General features: G+C 41.2%; 1 protein-coding gene across 1 annotated transcript in view; it reads right to left on the minus strand.

Annotated features, from left to right (window-relative positions):
* peli2.L (pellino E3 ubiquitin protein ligase family member 2 L homeolog) overlaps window positions 1-18,651 on the minus strand; it is a 33,241-nt gene extending 14,590 nt beyond the window's left edge. Inside the window, exons 1-2 of the mRNA XM_018230751.2 lie at window positions 18,042-18,651; window positions 407-536 (exon numbers count right to left, since the gene is read on the minus strand). Coding sequence (XP_018086240.1) covers window positions 407-536; window positions 18,042-18,118 — 207 coding nt within the window. The 5' untranslated portion in view covers window positions 18,119-18,651. The remainder of the gene's footprint in view (window positions 1-406; window positions 537-18,041) is intronic.
* Between the last annotated feature and the right edge of the window lie 688 nt (window positions 18,652-19,339).

The raw sequence follows: 19,339 nt of genomic DNA on the forward strand, positions 1-19,339 counted from the left end.
GATGCACCGAATCCAGGATTCGGTTCGGGATTCGGCCTTTTTCAGCAGGATTCAGATTCCGCAGAATCCTTCTGCCCGGCAAATCCGAATAATTTGCATATGCTAAGTAAAAAATGTTTCCCCTTTCCACCCCTAATTTACATATGCAAATTAGGATTCGGTTCGATATTCGGCCGAATCTTTCGGAAAAGATTCGGGGGTTTGGCCGAAACCAAAATAGTGGATTCGGTGCATCCCTACTTTGAAGTCACTCTAAGAAAAAGACGCATAAAAAAATTTTATGCTGATTTTTGACGAAGCCTGGCGATGTCTGGCGAATTTGGTCTACAGTTTTTTACATCGGATATTAAACCTCCCCCTTAATTGTAACAACTACAACAGAGGGTAAATAAAGGACATTACTCACCTTGGAAGCCTGTGGTGTTGAAATCACATGTACACTGCTGGCCCTCACCCCATTAGATTTGGGGCGTTTGAAGAGTGCAAATCTGCTTTTCCGCCTTCCTCGATCCCCATTTGGGAGACAGCCATTGTACCTGTAAATAAATACATTTTTTTTAATGATATGATTGCAGTTCTATAGACGTATATAAAGGAAGGATCAAAAAAAAATGTGTGTTCATTTAGGCCATGTCCCCATGTACACAAGACTGCCTCATCAAAGTCATGTAAACTGGGTGCTATGTTTCACTGTACGTTTCAGTTTGCAGAGTTGGTTGCACAGCTTATAATATACAACGGCTTTATTTCTCTGCATATTTCCAAGGCTACACATGTGAGCTACCATATTCCTTGCATCTCTGAGGGTATTCTCTAAGCAAAATTGGAAGATATTAGGGATACATCGAATCAACTATTTTGGATTCGACCAAGGCTTTTAAACCAGTAAAACACAACTACTGCACAGAAAATGAAGAGTTATTCTACCTGCTATATTGTTACTTGTCTATACCATAAAGTTGAAGTCTTCTCTGGTTAATAAACCTAACAGGCAACCGGTTTCCCTTTGCAAGAATACCAGCAATTTGATTAGTATTTGTAAATGCATAATAGCTCAAAATTAAAAAGGCCACAGTATGCCAGGCAAAAAAAGCCTACAAAAATAAAAAAAAAAACAAAACAGGAAGATCAGCTTCATTAATTGACAAAGGTGTCTATTGTATCTCTTATGAACTTTTCTGTAGCCTTTGATACTCCCACATACAGAGCTGCAGAGACTTGCAAAATGGAAGAGAACATTGAAAACGGAAAAGAAACAAATGCCCCATGTCTATGATTTTATTTTTAACATTTCTTGGAAATCCCCGGATTGCCCTGCCAAGCAAATTGTGTTGAAATGACCATTGTATGTACCAAAATTATATTGAAAAAAAAAAAAAAGTCTCAAAAAAGAACACTGGATAGAAGCCTTAATAAAAGGGCAATATTATTTGCAAGGGCCTCGTCACACTAGAGGCTGAAACACCATGGACTTTGATAAAATTCTGCCAACTGCAGTGATAAGCACATAAAGCAACACAAGGGTTCAGGGTTGCAGGTGTGTTTTGTTGATGGAAAGCTGGCTATATATATATATATCCCCAAAATCAGATGGCACACAAAGTTTTATAGGATTTTAAAGGGGACCCGTCACCCAAAAAAATTATTCAAAATCCTTTTTTATCACATTAGTCCAGCAAACTGAACTTTAATAACACTATATAAATTATTTGAATCTTGTTCCCTTCAGTCTGGAAATTCATAATTATAGCAAGCAGGCAGGAGCCATTTTGTGAACATTGTTATTAAGACAAGCCTTGCATCTTCTCAGAATCTTATTTATGAACCAGAATGGGGGACCCGATGTCCATCCCCCATGCACTGGCTACACAATTAAATGGTAAAGAGAATGGGGGTATATGTGGAGAGCAGTGACATGTAGGAAGTGCTGAATGGAAAGTGAAAGTAATTGTCTGCCCATGGCATAGAGGAGGGGCAGACAATATTTGATTGACAGCTGAGATTTTTAAATGAGCTTACAACAGCTATGAATGCTTTAATAAAACATAGAAATTGTTTTAATGTTTAATTTGAAAAGGACTTTTATTATACAGATTTTTATGCCTGGGTGACAGGTTAACTTTAAGTGTGCTCTGGATAAAAGTTGGTACATTGATTGGGCAGGTCTGAAACTGAATTTGCGGATACTCTATATCTGGATGAAGGGGTGTAGCCGAAGCCCCTCTTAAATGTTCTAATTGTTCAGGCTATCGGCACAAAGAATCAGAACAATAAAAATATTGCCATACAGTGCATGACCCATCATACTGTATCTGTCCATTAGCAGCATGACTAGCTTTAATTATGCAGATAATCAAAACTCTTATTGTATAGCAGGCCTTCACTAGTTATAGAATAAATATACTCCAGGCAATACAGAGATATTATCATTAGCCGAAAGAAATCATGTAACCTGTTTAAATGACCAATTGCCAAGGAGCAAAAAACGTCAGGACGATCCACACACAGTCGGAAAGTTGCACAAAACGATTTGTACGACTTTATCTTTAGTTCTATGGCCATCTTAAAACTCCCAATTTAAATAAGCCTACTTGCATATCTGCACTTCTTTCACATGATTAAATTTAATCCCAATCACAAATTTCTTTGCATTGACAAGAGGAGCAAAGATCATGGGAGGAAGGGTTGTTGGATACAGTCATCCCAAGACTATCAGAAACCTACACACACACACACACACATACACACAAAATGGCACTATATGTAGGGGCAGATTTATTCAATGTTCGAATGTGAAAAAGAAACCTCACAAATTTGAATTTAAAAGCACCAACTCGAATGTAAAAAAAAAAAAAAAAAAACATTTAAAATACATAAAAATTTATCAATGCAAAGGTCAGATCCTAACGTTAAACTTTAAATAAAGGCTATAATGAAAACTGTTTCTATTCTAAAAATGGACAGTGCTGCCTATACAAGCAGCTCTATACAGATGTACATACATTAGACAATAATTAATCTTTATCTCAGACTATTTGTCCTCTACAATGAATATCATTACCAAATGTCAAAGAATTGCCTCTGTTAATTATCATTAGACTGGCATAGTGACCCATCACTGAACTCCTGTGTGTCAGCAAAGAGCGGCCAGTACACATAATAGGTTCGTCTTTTCATTATTGAGCTCAACAGGGGAGGAAAAGAAAAAATGCAAGTGCTGCAGATTGACCTCTATGGTTGGCTGCAGATGTCTGACAATCTGTGGATCCGAAAGTGAGCTGGTAAATTCTGGCCCCTGTGATGAAAACACAGATGGGACCCAACAGCCGACAGTAGGAAAGCGAGGTGACTCATGATCAGCATTACACCCGTCCGTGGCAAGTTCTTTGATTTTTAATAAGGACCAGTAACGTCACAAAGTAACATTATTTTGTGTTCACTGCATATAACAAGTCCTAATACGGTCACATAGTAGTTAATGTTTAGTTCAGTACTATAATAAAAAAAATACATATTGCCTAATTAACACAATAAAAGGTATGTTCGGCACAAGTCCTAATTACTGAACTAATGTTAAAAAGGGGGTAAAAAACTCCTGTAAAGGGATTATTAAAGAGGAATTATTCTGAGCCATCCCACGCCATTTGCGACATTAGAATCACTACCAGTAAATTATATAACTTGCAGTGATTCGGCTTAGATGCGGGAAAGTGCCTTCCTTAGCAATTTCCCACTGGTAAATCGAATCGCTACGAGTCCTTGATGAATATTAAACTAACAGAGCCCTCATCAACAGCACTGTTGCCCCCTAAGATAGAGAGCTGCATTGGGTTGGGAACCTGCGGGTACCCTGCCTTGGTACCCGGGTAAAGTGCAGCTGTGAACCCCCCACCTACCCCTGATGGCAATATTTTCCCCTTTCCAGACTGATCCACTTTCTGAGTGATGGCACTTATGGGTTCCTATGTAGGATGGCATACCTCCCAACTGTCCCGTCCTGACTGCTCAACCCACATTCCCTTGTTTGTACTGGAAAGTCCTGATTTTCTCTGCACTGAACAGCCGTAAAAAGTAATAATGTTTCTAACTTAATTGGCTTTTGCCAGAGAGCCCAGAACAGCCACAGCAGCAGATAAGATACTCTTGTAACAATCTTGAGAAAAGCAAATAAGTAATTGTAACAATATGAGATAACCGATCCCTTGGGAGAAGTTAGACTCACAGCTTAAAGGGTAATTCAACTGTAATAACTGAACAAAAAACACAAATACACGCCAAATTTTGTAAAATGAACATGGTAATTAGGGGGTGTGGTCACAAAAACGGGCATGGCCAAAAAAATTGCCAAGCTCCGTGTGACAGCTTTCCCCCTGCCCTCTTTTTATTTTCAAAATTTTGGGAGGTATGGAGTGGTAAGTTAACCCCTTGTGAGTAGGCTTGGGTAGCAGATCCAGGTCTGGAACCACAGAGGACTTATGTAATAAAAGGCACTAAGTTTGCCCAGGGGCAGTAACTCATAGCAACCAATCAGCATGTGCATTTACTGGTCACCTGCATAAAAGCAAGCATCTTATTAATTGCTGTGGGTTACTGCTCCTGGGCAAACCTAGTGCCTTTTATTATATTTACAGCAGTTAAACAGCACAGTGTTGAATAAAGATTGTGTAGTGAAAGCTGCTCAGCACCAACTGGGGTAGTGCACCATTCAAGCAATAGTAGCAGGTGTCAAATTCAACAGAAACAGTATAGGCAAATAGTACGAATGTGATAACTGGTTCATGAACAAAATATTGCATGTGCTATAGCCGTAACATGACATAATATTCTATAATGCTCTTCAAAATATACTGGCTATTTCATGAGTATAAGCAAAGTAATTAGTATGTGTATAGGAACAATCATGAAAAAAAAGCATCCTGTAAGAGTTTATTCATATTGGGCCACTTTCCAAAAATGTAAGACCTATGAATAATGTTGATGCAGAATTTACGTGCTACTTTGTTGACTTAATGCTAGTCTTACACTGCAGACAAGGGGAAACTAGAGCAACTAGAAATTGGCATGCAGGACCTTGCAATTTAAAAAAAGAACTTTCCAAACAAAAACATACCAAAATAGGAAGAGTGCAACCACTTAGAGCAGTGCCATCTACATTTTCCAGGCAGTAAGCCAATCATCCTATAGATGACAAATCTGTGCACCAGATAATATTATACAAAAAGGTCTACAGACCCAATGGGCAGGCTGGGGACAATAAAGATTCCCCTGAAAGCCATATACCGTTCATGGTCCTCAGGTTAAAAGACATGGATAGGACCAAAGGTAATAGACAGCTTTACTAAAATGGATACATACTTTTTGATCCCACCGTTCCATCAGAAAGACAATTGCAGCAAGATTAAGAGAAAGTTTCATAAACCTTAGTGATGGAGGACGTCACTGTCTCTGTCCTTCCCTCTCATTCAAACAACCGGCAAAATATTTTCTTTTCATTTACTCACATTAGAGACTACATGCAATAAACAAAGCAATAGGTGCATGCGAACAGACGGGCAACAGTGATGATGACAGCAGAACAATGTCGGAGAATTGTGATATATATGAACGGCATGGACTGTTGGAAAAGGACTGTTTTGAAAATAAACAAATATAGTATTTCAGTTGGGGCATTTACCCTCACTTTAATGGCTATAAGGAGGAATTCTCTGCCCATTTGACCACTCATGCACTGGGTCAATTTAGACGTATTAGATCCGTGGTTATCACACGCAGGCCATCAGACAAGGGCCTCATCAACAAAACTTATTAAGGGCTCTTACTGACGAGCGGTTGTAGCTGCGCTCCTGCGTTCCGTTTTTCTGCATTCAGCTGCAGGGGAGCGCAAGAATAGACGCATTACATTTTTTCCAATGGGGTTGTACTCACACAGGCGCGTGTAGGCGCCGAACGTAGGTTGAGACGCAACAGACTGCATTTTTCCTGCATGTGAGTGCAGCCCCATTGGAAAAAACGTAATGTGTCTATTCCTGCGCTCCCCTGCGGCTGAACGCAGAGAAAACAGAACGCAGGGGAGCGCAGCTACAACCGCTCGTCAGTAAGAGCCCTAAAGGTCAGCTTAAGAGAGCAGCAATAACTCCCAGCTTTACCTATTAAGTGGGGTAATAATTCAGTATAAAGCATTCTCAGAGGCCCGGCTATAATAAAATTTCAAAGAATTTTATGGAATCCAAAGATAAGTAACATAAAAAAATTGAAATCACTTTGATCTAAAATAGTATTCATTCATTCCTATCCTGTAAATGTCAAAATGTTTTCCCAGTTTTTATTGCAGTGTGCTTGTCATCAGACCTGTGATGTTTAGCCATCTTTTATCTGTTGGCAAAGCAAAGTTGTCCTTTCTATGAAACTTTAGATAATACATATTATGCCCCAAAAAGCTTAAAATTATTTAAAACAAAAACATGACAGAATTTTGGAAAGAGCAGATTACAACTTTGTATGTCATTTTTATTTTCTAGTGTTACTGGCCCTTTAAGCAGACTGGTGACTATAAAATCACTTAAGAGGGCTACATCTGGTCCTCAGGCCACCAGATGGACAGCCTTGATCTACAGCAACACAGCAGGAAGTAATAATGCCAATGTTAATTGTTTCCCCTGGCTTGTACACCATATGCAACATGACTGATCTTAACTTGTATTCTAGTATAAAAATATTTTTGGAACATGCAGTATAGAAGCAAGCTGCACTTTAGCATTACAGGCCTTCCATGATGTTAAATATGTGAAGATTTATTTTTAAGTAAGTAGCATGACCAAAAAGCTGCTGAAGGTTATTTTTAAAGAAACATTTGTAAACATGGATAGCTCTAGCCTACGTAAGCAGTGCCAACACTTCAGTATGCTTAAATAACATCCAGACAAGAAACACTATATTTGGTAAGCAGCTGCAACAGTGACTTGTCTGCCAGCTAACCTACTCTAGACATTGGGTGGCAGAAAAGCAGAGGTTTCTAACATAAATATCAGCTTTCTCCTCTGTTTAAGCAATGGGGAAAAATAACCAGGCAATGGTCTTTGTCAGAACTGGTCGGTCTTTGTCAGAACTGGGCCGGTCGGGACACCGGGAAAAACCTGGTGGGCCCCTCCGGCCCAGACCCGATCGCATAAAGCAACTGATAAAGGTGCACGTGTGCATGGTATGGGGGGGAGGGAGGGACTAGGGGAGAGAAAACTTTGCTTATGGGGGGGCCACGGGATGGTGCGGAGTCCCTGAGGCTGCAGGCAGGTTTTGAAAGTTTGAACACATTTATTACAGTTTTGCAAATGAAGGTGAATTGCCCCTAAAGCTGCAAGTCACAGTTTCCCCAAGAGATCTGCTTATCTTAAATTGTTACAAAAGTATCTAAATATCTATTCTGGGCTCTCTGCCAAAAGCCAATTAAGCTAGAAACTTTGATCTATTTCTGGCTGTTCAGTGCAGGAGATCAAAGAGAAAGTCGGGACATTTCAGTAACCAATGCGGGTTGAGCTGTCAAAATTGAGACTGTCCCATGAAAGATGGGACAGTTGGGAAATATGGCTTTGTATTACCGCCAGAATGGGGAGCTTGATGCCTATGCTTAGGATACACAATTAGATGGTGAGGAGGGAGGGGGAATAAGAGGAGTGCAGTGGCATCTAGTAAATGCAGAATGGAAACAGAAAGTAACTGCCTGCTGTCAGTCATATATTGCCTGCCCTACCTCTATGTCTCGGTCAGTAAGAGAACTGGGAGCTACAAAATCACCAGTCTACACCCCACCACATGGACTCCTAAGGACACCTTTAGTCAGTATACATAGTTTAAATACCAGTTAGAATTCTCCACTATAATAAATAATGAATATTGGAGCTTTGTCACAGGGACACACAACAGACATTGAATAATGAGTTTTTTTCAACTAACAAAGTTATTTCCATAGCGGAGAGTCACTTTGGTGTAATATTACTGCTAGATAAAACCATGCAATCATATTTTATGATAATTTGGACATCAGAGGGCCTTGTTTGATGACAAACCTCAGGTGAGGTATCCTTGGAGTAGTGATATGCACGTCTATCCACATAAACAGACACAACAGATACACAAGGCTCCACAAACAAAATAAACAAAGCCAATAAACATTTAAAAATGTAAAACCCACATGGGGTATATTTAGCTTTTAACCTATTTCGTCACTCATGTAAAGACATAGAATGTTCTGTCCACCGCGTGGCACTGTGCCTTTCTCGAATTATTTATCTGTAAGCAGCTCTGTCAGATGATCTCTCAGCAGATTTATAAACAGAGGCTCCATTTATTGGGGGCAGCAATGGTCTCTGCAATCATGCCGAAGGCAAAGTGGATATTTCCAAATACAGCAGGCCATAATAAAAACTGGAAAATATTCCATAAACAACTCTGGGCTAGGTAACAAAAAGTTACATAAGTACTTCAAAATCTCTTTCAAGTGAAACTGTATAAATGGCTCCCATTTCAAAACATCAAAAACTCTTATCTTAAAGTTTCTAACATTGAACAACTTAAGGGCAGGACTCCACAGACGATTCCGCCGCGATCCGACATGCTGTGAAAAAATGCAGGCGTCACGTCGGATGCGACGGAAATAAGGTAATTCTATTGTCGGATTGTGGCGCAGTGTTGATGCGACACAACACAAATGTCGCAGTGTGGCACAGAATGTCATTTCAGCAGTTTGATAAATGCTGAGCTATCTCTGGGGTGCAGGCAAAGTCTCTGAGGTGAAGGAACTACTAGTTCTTTTGATGCTAGTTTTAGGTGGAGCTGTTTAGTTGAATTCCTCAGCACATTTTATGATTCTATGATTACAGTATGAGAGAAAGTTGTGCATCCAGTTCTGCCCTTGGGCTAGCACGTGGGGCCAGTACAGGCAGCTCTCTGCCTGACAAGTGTTTAGGCCAAGAATCATTAGTACCGGCACTTTGTTTATCAAGCACTAAAATATGTCCCAGGAGAAACACCCTATGTGCCATTGCACTTAAACTACAAGTCCACCCCCAAAATTAAAATTTCGCTTATAAAAGAAAACATAATTCTATGCAAGTTATTTAGATATGTAATAATTATTAAAAGCAATGTTTGTCCCTTTGTATTCTCTGCTCTGGAGACTGTTGATACAATGTAAGTCAAGACAGCTGACAGACCTGTCCTTGCTGGGGAGCAAAGTCTTTTGCAATACTGTTTAAAAAGTAACAACCGGGAGTTGACTTTCAATAGCGAGTTTTCTTACAAATAACGTTAAAAACACTAAAACGTTTAATAAATGTATATTGGAATGTTGCTTAGAATTACTGTATGTGTTTTTTTATAAAGCATTTTTTTTTATTTTGGGGTTGGACTTGCCCTTTAAGTACAATGGCACATAGGGTGTTTCTTCTGGTACATATTTCAGTCGCTTGAGAAACAAAGTGCCAGTAAGGCAAACATATAGGACTGATCCCACACATTATCATATTGTATCCAGTATCTGGCCGACGAGCTTAATAAATGGATACATACTGTACAAGGGCCTGTACACTGTATGGTCACCATTCTATTGTTCTGGTGGCGACAGCTCAAACAATTGGAATAGTCGTAAGAGCAGAGCTGTGGCTTTTCTTTTCTCTTCCTTATCTACTGATGCACCATACACTGGCCAACATGGTGCATTTTTAACCTGTCCACATGATGAACTGACCACTATCCATAGTACATATATAGGTCAGAATCATATGACCAGCAAACAAGTATTGTACCTATATAGTGAGTAGATTTATGCAGCAGTTTGTTAAAGGACCAGTAAAATCAAAAACATTCATATGTTTTAAAGTAATAAAAATATAATGCAGTGTTGCCCTGCACTAGTAAAACTGTTGTGTTTGCTTCAGAAACACTACTATTGGTTATATAAATAAGCTGTATCAATGGGAGCAGCTATTAAAAGGAGAAAAGGCTCAAGTTACACAGCAGATAAGCTCTGTAGAACATGTGATCTGTTATCCATTTTTTAGCCTGTACCATATAGCCTTTTTTCAATTTCCACCATTGCTAATCAGCAGCTTGTTTATATGAACTATAGTAGTGTTTCTGAAGCAAACAGATCAGTTTTACCAGTGCAGGGCAACTATACAAGATATTTTCATTACTTTAAAACACCATCAGTTTTTTTGTGTTAATGGTCCTTTAAGGATTTTGTTGTCATAAAGACAAGTAATACTGTGTGTACACAGTTATGGCCTCATACCAGCACACCTCCCAGAACAGAATTAAAATGCATAGAACCTATTAAATATGTATGTTTCATCTTAATGTCTGCTCTGGCCTTGTTTTTGGTCAGATGGGCTCTCCTGCCTTCCATCCAGTCCAGCATTAGTCTAGTCTAGAGGGAGAAGGACCAGGGAGTGAAATCCAGTGGTATAAATGCAAAACAGTGCATAAAAATGTCTTTCTTTTTAACCAGCTAGAATCTTGCAATAAGAAGCATCTGCAAACACAAATGTTAGTATTTGTTAATCTGCAACCACATCAACACATGTTCACTTGCACAAATACGATGGCATAGTTAACTCTCAAGTAACAGATCTCGGGGCAGATAAAGACATATCCTCTGCAGCTAAAGGAAAGCTTCTTTTCACCACTAACTCAAGTTCAAGTAGTCAGTCATATTCTTTACCTAATATGAGCAGAATTAGGTCATTCAGAGTAGTTTCTATGCATAGCTTTAGGTCAGACACTCATTGGTTGCTAAACTGCCCTGCACTACATTATCCACTTGTAGTCAGTACATAACTAGCAAGAATCACTGGTGACTGCTGCATTCCCCAACTTTCTTCCTATGCCAGCTGACAAAGCTCCAGCATCCCTTCAGGCTGGCCATGCCCTTGCAAAAAAAGGGAAAAATATAATCCCTATGAAATACATAGTAGAGCACTACACAATTTATAAAAGCACCCTCAGGCCATCCCATCAATTCAAGCAAGCGTTGACCTCCAGACAAACTGCCAATATAGCCCCAGTACATGAAAGGCAAAAGTAATTCCAAAATGCTTTATATTTTAACCATTTTGAATGGTGGACTAAAAAGTATTCATACAACAACCCCACCCCCCCCACCCCCAGCCAAAACTGCAACTGCAAACAAAAAAACATAGCTGACCAGTTTAAATGGTACAATTAAGGTATACAAAAAAGTGTCATCATAAATATATACCATGACAGCCCAGCAAAGAAATGCAAGTATTCTGTATTTTCTTTACAATTTATTCACCACTGCATTGAGATTTATAGAAAAGCTATTTCGTGCAAAATAACGTTTTATGGAAAATGGCGAATAGTAACAATGTTTTAAGTCGCTGGACTTCTTCATCTCAGTGTAAACACAGGCAAGTCACTTAAAAAGGGTCACTTTCTAATAAACATAAGAAAACCTAATGATCCTGCTGCTAAAAGAAATTGCAGCATAAAGTATATTGCCCCTTAGGGCAATGGGACATTGGACATTTTGTTGCCTGCACTAAGTTGTCTCAAAACAACGAAAAACACCTCTGCATTTAAGTCAATTGAAACCAGTTTACTCCCGTAATCATGTGAAATTGCCTCCTCAGGCAAAGTTGCACAACTATGCAAGTAAACTGCTTTACAGGCAACAAATCTAATTGGTTTTAATACTAAGGTGTTTTGTTACCTGCACTGGAGGCAATTTAGTACAGGCAACCAAACTTCCCATTACCTTTAAATAGGGATGCACCGAATCCAGGATTTGGTTCGGGATTCGGCCTTTTTCAGCATGATTAGGAATCCTTCTGCCCAGCCGAACCGAATCCTATATGCAAATGATGGGCAGGGAGGAAAATCGGGTGATGTTTTCCCCTTCTCACCCCTAATCTGCATATGCAAATTAGGATTCGGATTGGTATTCGGCCGAATCTTTCGCAAAGGATTCGGGGGTTCGGCCGAATCCAAAATAGTGGATTTGGTGCATCTCTACCTTTAGGGTTAGCTCACACAAGGAGATTCGGGGAGATTTTGTCGTCTGGCAACTAATCGCCTCGTCTTCTGAGCGACAATCTCCCCAAACTGCCTCAGCGTGTTTTCCCATAGGCTATAATGAAAGTCACCTGCGCTAATGCACATGCGGCAATGCGTTTTCCATAGCCGCCCGAAGTTGCCTCCGTGACAACAAAAGTTCACGGACAATTTGTTAAGCAAACCACACTGCCTTCTCTGATTTTCCCAGTATCCCTTGCTCTTCCCTGGGACAGCATATTATAAGTAAAGCATATTAATTACTATACTGTGCTTGCAGCAGCCTGAATCAGCTCAAATTAAGCCTGGTTCAACAATGTTTTCAATTAAGTCACCTTACCAGTTTCTAAGAGATTGAAGCTAAAGGCCTCATGCTTCCCATACACAAAGCACATCACCTGGCATCACCATGTAAAGTTTTATACACATCTAGAGAATTAGTGCAAAACCATTGCACTTATTCCTGTACGGAATCAGGCACAGAGACTGCGTCTGTGAGCTGTAAAGTCTTATCTAGCAACCAGCTGTTCAGTGATCTCAGTGCAGCAGGAAGTGACACAGCAGCTAGTGAGTGGCTGACAGGAAGAGGAAGTCGCAGATCCTCGCAGAAGAGAAAAGCCTGGCAGAGAAAACCACACAGTGGACAGAGAGAGAGCAGAGAACTGCTGGTGGGCCCAGAGAGCTGAGAGGCTTCACCAAAAGAAGACATTTGGATCGGGCTGGCATAGGGAAACCAGATACTGTGCCTTGGAGGTACAGAGAGTGTGAAAGTAATCCAGACTGGAGGAGCAGCCAGCAGGAGATTGCTATATAAGCATCCAAAGGGGCCATTAGCCACACTGTATTTCTGAATGTGCTGGACTCGCCTGAAAAGAAACTGTAGAGCATCCAAAGAGGATTTGGAGTGAGTATCCTGTTTAAAGGGGCAGTACACTAAAGAAGCACTTGAAGATACAGAGACTGTTTTGTGGACATTAAAGGTCTTTTCCTTCTTTTATTTAGGTAGCGCAAGCGAGTTAAGATAGTGAGGCCCCTATTCCCACCTGGTTAGGAATGATATTTGTACTAGTTGGCCATTTACTTTAGATAAAGAGTTATTCAGTTTAACCAATTCAGTGTGTGCTTTATTACGGTGTTCCTAGTGAGGCCATCCGTAGGTGCATTCCAAGATCCTGCGCTAGTAAGTATCAGGTACTCAGTCTCTCCCAATAGCAGTACAGAGTGGCTCAGGTTTGTCCCGTGCCATCAGGTAAGCGTCACAAAAGGGTTAACATACATTTTGGACATAAGGCTGAGGGCACACAAAAAATTGGCCTCACTGCTTTCAGGCTGCAGGGGGGTTTTATGCAGGTTGAGAGAAGCTGATCCTCTCCACTCCAGCTCAGTTAATCTGCGCTGAAAGTTTCATGTACCCTAGGTGGCCATACACGGGTCGATAAAAGCTGCCGACAGACTGTGTCGGCAGCTTATTGGCCGTGTATGGGGGCCCCCGACGGGCTTCCCCGATCGAGATCTGGCCGAAAGTCGGCCAGATCTCGATCGGATGGGTTTAAAAATCCCGTCGGATCGCGGCCTCATCTGTTCGTTGATGCGGTCCCGCGATCCGACCGCCCGTTTGAGAATGCTAGGATCCGATCGTTGGGCCCTAGGGCCCACGATCGGATCTGCCCGATATTGCCCACCTCGCGACATCGCCAAACGAGCGGATCTATCCATGTATGGGGACCTTAAGCCTTAGTGATGCACGTAAAGCACAGCAGCTGTTTCAAAAGGCCACGTAAAAAAACAGCAATCCTGCTGTAAAAAAAACTGTTATTCATCTGTTTTTGGCAAAAAATACAGTAATCTGGTGGCATAAAATAGGGATAAATGGGTGGAGCAGTGCACATGTGCCACGCCCAAAGACACTTGATGAAAGAGTCATGCAGGAGGGTTGTGGGACTCTATCTCCAGTGGCATACGTGTGCTAGCTGTGGGAAAAGGCACAGGAGCCCTATGACTATGGAAATAAAGTAGAACCAGAATGTTGCCTTTTTACGAGCCCTATGAACCTGTTTCAACACAGGCTGGGGATTTGTATTCTCGGCACCTTCTAGCTGTTATACAAATGGGCAATTTAGTGTGAAAAGCAAGTTTAGCCGTTATGCTGGGGGCTTGCTGGAACTTGCATTTGTATAGTTCCACAACTTTGAAATAATGTAAGCTATGTAATAAAGACTTGCAATCCTAGCAGATCTTCTATATTTATATTGATTTACAATTCTTATACACTGGAACATGTGTTACTGTATTATCATATTTAGTTTGCCTCTTTAACATATCAGTAGTTACAGGTATTACAGGAAAAAGGGTGTCAAATTTAACCAAGATTCCAGGTGTTCATGATCCCTGGTTGCTAAAAGCCATAGCATACACAGTGTATTAGCATACACAGTGTATTTGCCTACACTACTTGATGGCACTACTCACCCAAGACCACTAAGGCTTCAGCTGAATGGAAAGTGTGGCAAATCACCCTGCACACTACTTACAGTCAGTATTATCTGCCACTAGTAGAAACCAGCATTACTTTCCATTCAACTGAATAGCAAGCAATATAGGAAGAGAATCCACTTTTTGAGTCACAAGTAGCAGCAATCAAAAGGACAATACTAGGTAAAGGCCCACCTACCTAGGTGACTAATAACACTGCACCATTCTATAATATTGCTTATCAACTCAGGGTGCTTTAGTTTTTTTTTTTAAAAGAAAATCTATTACTCTAAAGTTGAAACATTACATTTCTCAGTCAAAGCTACAATCACTATAAAAAGAGGAATCGCTGCAAAACAGTATTGCAGGGCTCTCAATGACACCAAGATATTAAATGAAATACATAGGAATCTCTCTCTCATTCTTAATAAAAGTCTCGGTGGGGTCTGAAACATTGGTCCTTAAATATTTGTATTGCTTTTAAGTCCTAAGCCTGCTGTATGTATATTACCAGCACCCATGCAAATGTTCTTTGTTTTACTGCTGAGCTTTGTTTTCATGCCCACCCTACTTCTATATTCTAGTTAATAGCGGTCGGCCTGAAGGTGTTATTAAAGGGGTTATTCGCCTTTCCACACTTTTTTTAAGTTCAGTTTGTTTCAGACAATACACTAGAAATAAAGTTTTTTTCCAAACACTTTGTATGTGTGACCATTTTTCTAATATTGAATTGTAAGTCTAATTTTTCACCTTTGTATACCAGCTCTGGGAGGGGGTTGACAACTTTGTAAACTGTTCTAAATTGATACATTTCTTATATTTGTCCCTGCTGAGCAAGAATCCCTGGTGCAGAAAAATGTATTAACTAAATGTTGCAAATTTGTAACAGTTTAGAATCTGCAACTGAATTACTGAGCTGCCAGACTCAAAACACCATTTTAAAACTTATTTTGGAACAAAGATAAAAAATGGAAAGCAATGGAAAAAAGTATTTATTTCTGGAGAACAATCTGAACACAACTCAACTTAAAAAAAGTGTCTGGAAGGTGAACAACCCCTTTAAACTGAATTCCTGTAATCTCCACCACTGCATGACTTTTCCAGGATTCCATTTCACTTTTGAAAAGCTGCTGGTCATGCAATAGCAGATGGGGGGGGGGCTACATAAAATACCTTAGTGGTAAATAAAATACCAGAGCACATTCACTCATCAAAGGCCAAGCCTAAAATATTTGGTAAATTCCTTCTTAACTTTCATTCCCACAAGTCCTCAAAAGGGAGACAAACTGCAGCATCATTTCATCTGACTGTCACTTAGGAAATCTCTTCTAAATCTAATCTGACGTGCTCAGGGCCAGGCCTTGAGCCCTTTAAGTAAATCATAAATATACAATGTCCCAGCTGTCACGTACATATCTATTAAGCAGCTTGCACAGCCCTGCAAAATCGGTTACTGCTTTATAATTTATGGTAATGATGACAATCTGCATATATGCACGCTGCAGAGTTTAGCATTTACCCATTCGAAGTACCCCCTCACTATTTATCTTGGATCAATCCTGCCACCAGACTGTTCCAATCAGAGAAAGGGGGGAAACACACACACAAAGCAGGTTACCGTGCGTGGGATTTTGTCATTTCCCCAGCAGCTTACCGAACCAATGACAGAAAAGGAAAGGCAGGCAGTAAAAAAAAAAAAAAAAAAATGGCCAATTAAATTCCATTTCTACTGAACAGCATTTATATGTAATGGTTTGTATTCCCTCTTTGTGGTAGAGCAATATGGAAAAAGTCTGCAGCATTACGTATATGTAAACAATAACATGCAGCAGAAATGGCAATCCAGATGTTCGAGGATCTCACACAGGAAATACTGGATTTCATAGAATAAGGAAGGGGCATGACCAACCCCCTGGGATGGAGACCGAACACACAGCAAACACAATGACTTCCTGTTTGCTGATAACCACTCCAATCACCCCACGAAAACTGCCCTGAACCTTTACTCTAGAACAGCTTTCCTATCATTTGCACACATATGAATAATAAATTCAAGTAAAGCGTTTTTGATATGTTTCCATATGAAGTATTGATTTGACAACACTAAACCTGAAAGCCGAGTAACATCAGCTGGAGTTAATAGGAAAAGTACTACTAAAGGGCTGCAGGTTGACGCACTATGAAATAAATAAAAAAATTAACCCTTGCAATATGAAATAAGGCAGAACAATGAGCAGCTGTTGGTTGGGGTTATGAAGTAAAACCAAGGGTTAACACACAATATAATACTCTACATGAGTTTCTACAGGCACAGAGATTGCAAATTCCCCACTTTCTGGTTGTTGTACAAGGATTTCTCAACACATGGGGGTGGGGTTGTTTGCCTAATATCTGGGCCAAAAACATATTTATCTTTATAGATCATAGATGTCAAATAGTTAACCCTTGTTGTTTCAATACAACCTCATGCATGTGGCTTTTAGTTTAAACTGAATTGTGCATTTCAACAACTTGACTGATGAAGGTGGCCTAGTCCATTCTTGAGGCTGCAAATCAAAGTGATCCAACGTGCAGCACGGCACAACACAACTTTGCAACTGGAGGCTGACATGCAGCCCAGAAATGTTTCTGCACAGAATTCTATATATATCATCATCAGGCCCACGAGCATGGTACAGCTCATGATAACACCACCCACCGCAGTAAAGCTGGACAGCACTGAAATACAACATCAGCAGGGAATTATAGTTCAACCATATAAAGACTAACGGCTGGAACCCCTGTATTTGAAAGGTTTTATGAGCAGGCCCATTATCGTTTAGCCTCAAATATATGTACGTCTGATCCACATTAAACAGCAAACTCACGGATATGCAGATCCCTTCTTCTGTGCACTGGGTATAGTACTGAGCCAGTTCTACTGCCCTATAAGTGTCCCACAAACTTTTATTGAACTGTGCAATGATCAGAGTGGTTAAGAACTAGGCCTCCTAAGTGCCAGCTGTTATACACAGGTCTCAGCTTCACTAGGCAGGGCAAATCCAGACGCTGACTCAATAGGATATAAACCCCTCGCATCAAATCTTCTGCCTGGCTGTAGCCTGTATATGTTTCTAATAAATCCACCCTTATTATACCATACTGGGGATGTCGCTTTGAGTAATACTGAGGCTGTGCCCTATCCTGTGCTTGCTGCTGCTGCTACTGGCTGTGTGTCTGGCCCAGTGTTTACAAGGGAGGGACCCCCAGCAATACAGGGTGGCTTGCTCACACATGAATGAGGAATGGGCAACTGGCTAAGCTGCTGCACTTGGGATGTAGAGAAGTTGCAGTTCAACAACAGCTGGATTGCTGCAGCTCCATGATGTGTATAGTGAAAGGCGTAAGCAACATTGTAACAATCCATTTGCCCATAGAATATGGCCTTTGCCAGTGTACGTGCCCCGCTGGGAGTGTTGCCGTGTGTGCTGTGCCCGGTGTCAGTGTGTGTGTGTGCTACTCACCCCAGCACCACCAGCTCCCCGTATCTGACGGGCTCCTTACTGGGGGCGCAGTGCTCCTCCTGATTCGGGGAAAACATGGAGAAGACGGTCCCCGTCACCCTCTGCCAATGCACGGTCCCCGGCCAGCAGTACAATCCCTCGGGGAGCTCCACTTCCGCACCCCCTCTACTCCATGGCAGCTCATATACACACCGGATGCCGCAGCTCACCAGCCCGGGTGGCGGATAAATCCGAGGAGCAAAGAGGCTTCCCTGTGGCGCAGATTATGGTCTCCCCTCCCTTGCCAGTAGTTTCGTCCAGCTCCAGTTGACTGCAAAGGTTATAATCCCTCCAAAGCGCCGCGGCCTGTCTCCAGCAGCCCAAAAGAAAACAACAGCACTCCCGAGGAACAAGCCGCGCGCGTCTGCCTCCTGCCCTGCAACCGACGCGATAGCAACAGAGAGAGGCTGCGAATGACTCGCGGGACCGACCTCCTTCCTCCTCCCCCTCTAGACAACAAATGGAACCCTGCTGCTTTCCAAGTGCCGTGGCAACAGGACTCTGGATTAGGCGTTGGGAGAGAAGTGGGAGGAGTTTGCATAATCAAACACAAAACATTCCCTGCCCTGTATCTAGCTCGCTGCTTTCAGGAAAACAAGCTGCCGTAAATGATAGGTCCTCTCTGACCAAGAAGCGCACGGATTAGATAAAACATGCTCCAACCGGTGACACACACTGCCAGTCAGCCCCCCCTCGATTATTTGAAGAGTGGAAGCGTCCATACTGTTATGTAAACATAGAGTAAAGGGGATAGGGAGCTCTTAAAGGTGCAGTTCTATTTTTATCCGCAAAGGTGACGTTACTGATCTATTGGTACTAGGCGTCCTCAGAACGGCCGCAGAGTGAAAAGTAGCCTGAACGCTCCCAGTTGTATCTTACAGCAAATACATCTGTCGCCTAATGTTGTCTTGTTTATTCTCCTTAATAATTCAAATAAAAAGTGCAAATGATTCATTGATTAATCAGAATCCTAACCCCAAGGTGACAACCTAGTTCTAGTAGGATACTGTCATGGGAAAACACATCAGTTAATAGTGCTACTCCAGCAGAATTCTGCACTGAAATCCATTTCTCAAAAGAGCAAACAGACTTTGTTATATTCAATTTTTGAAATCTGACATGAGGCTAGACATATTGTCAATTTCCCAGCTGCCCCCAGTCATGTGACTTGTGCTCTGATAAACTTCAATCACTCTTTACTGCTCTACTGCAAGTTGAGTGATATCACCCCCCCCCCCAGCAGCCTAACAACAGAACAA

Source organism: Xenopus laevis, chromosome 8L, assembly GCF_017654675.1.
Source record: "Xenopus laevis strain J_2021 chromosome 8L, Xenopus_laevis_v10.1, whole genome shotgun sequence".
Taxonomy (NCBI): domain Eukaryota; kingdom Metazoa; phylum Chordata; class Amphibia; order Anura; family Pipidae; genus Xenopus; species Xenopus laevis.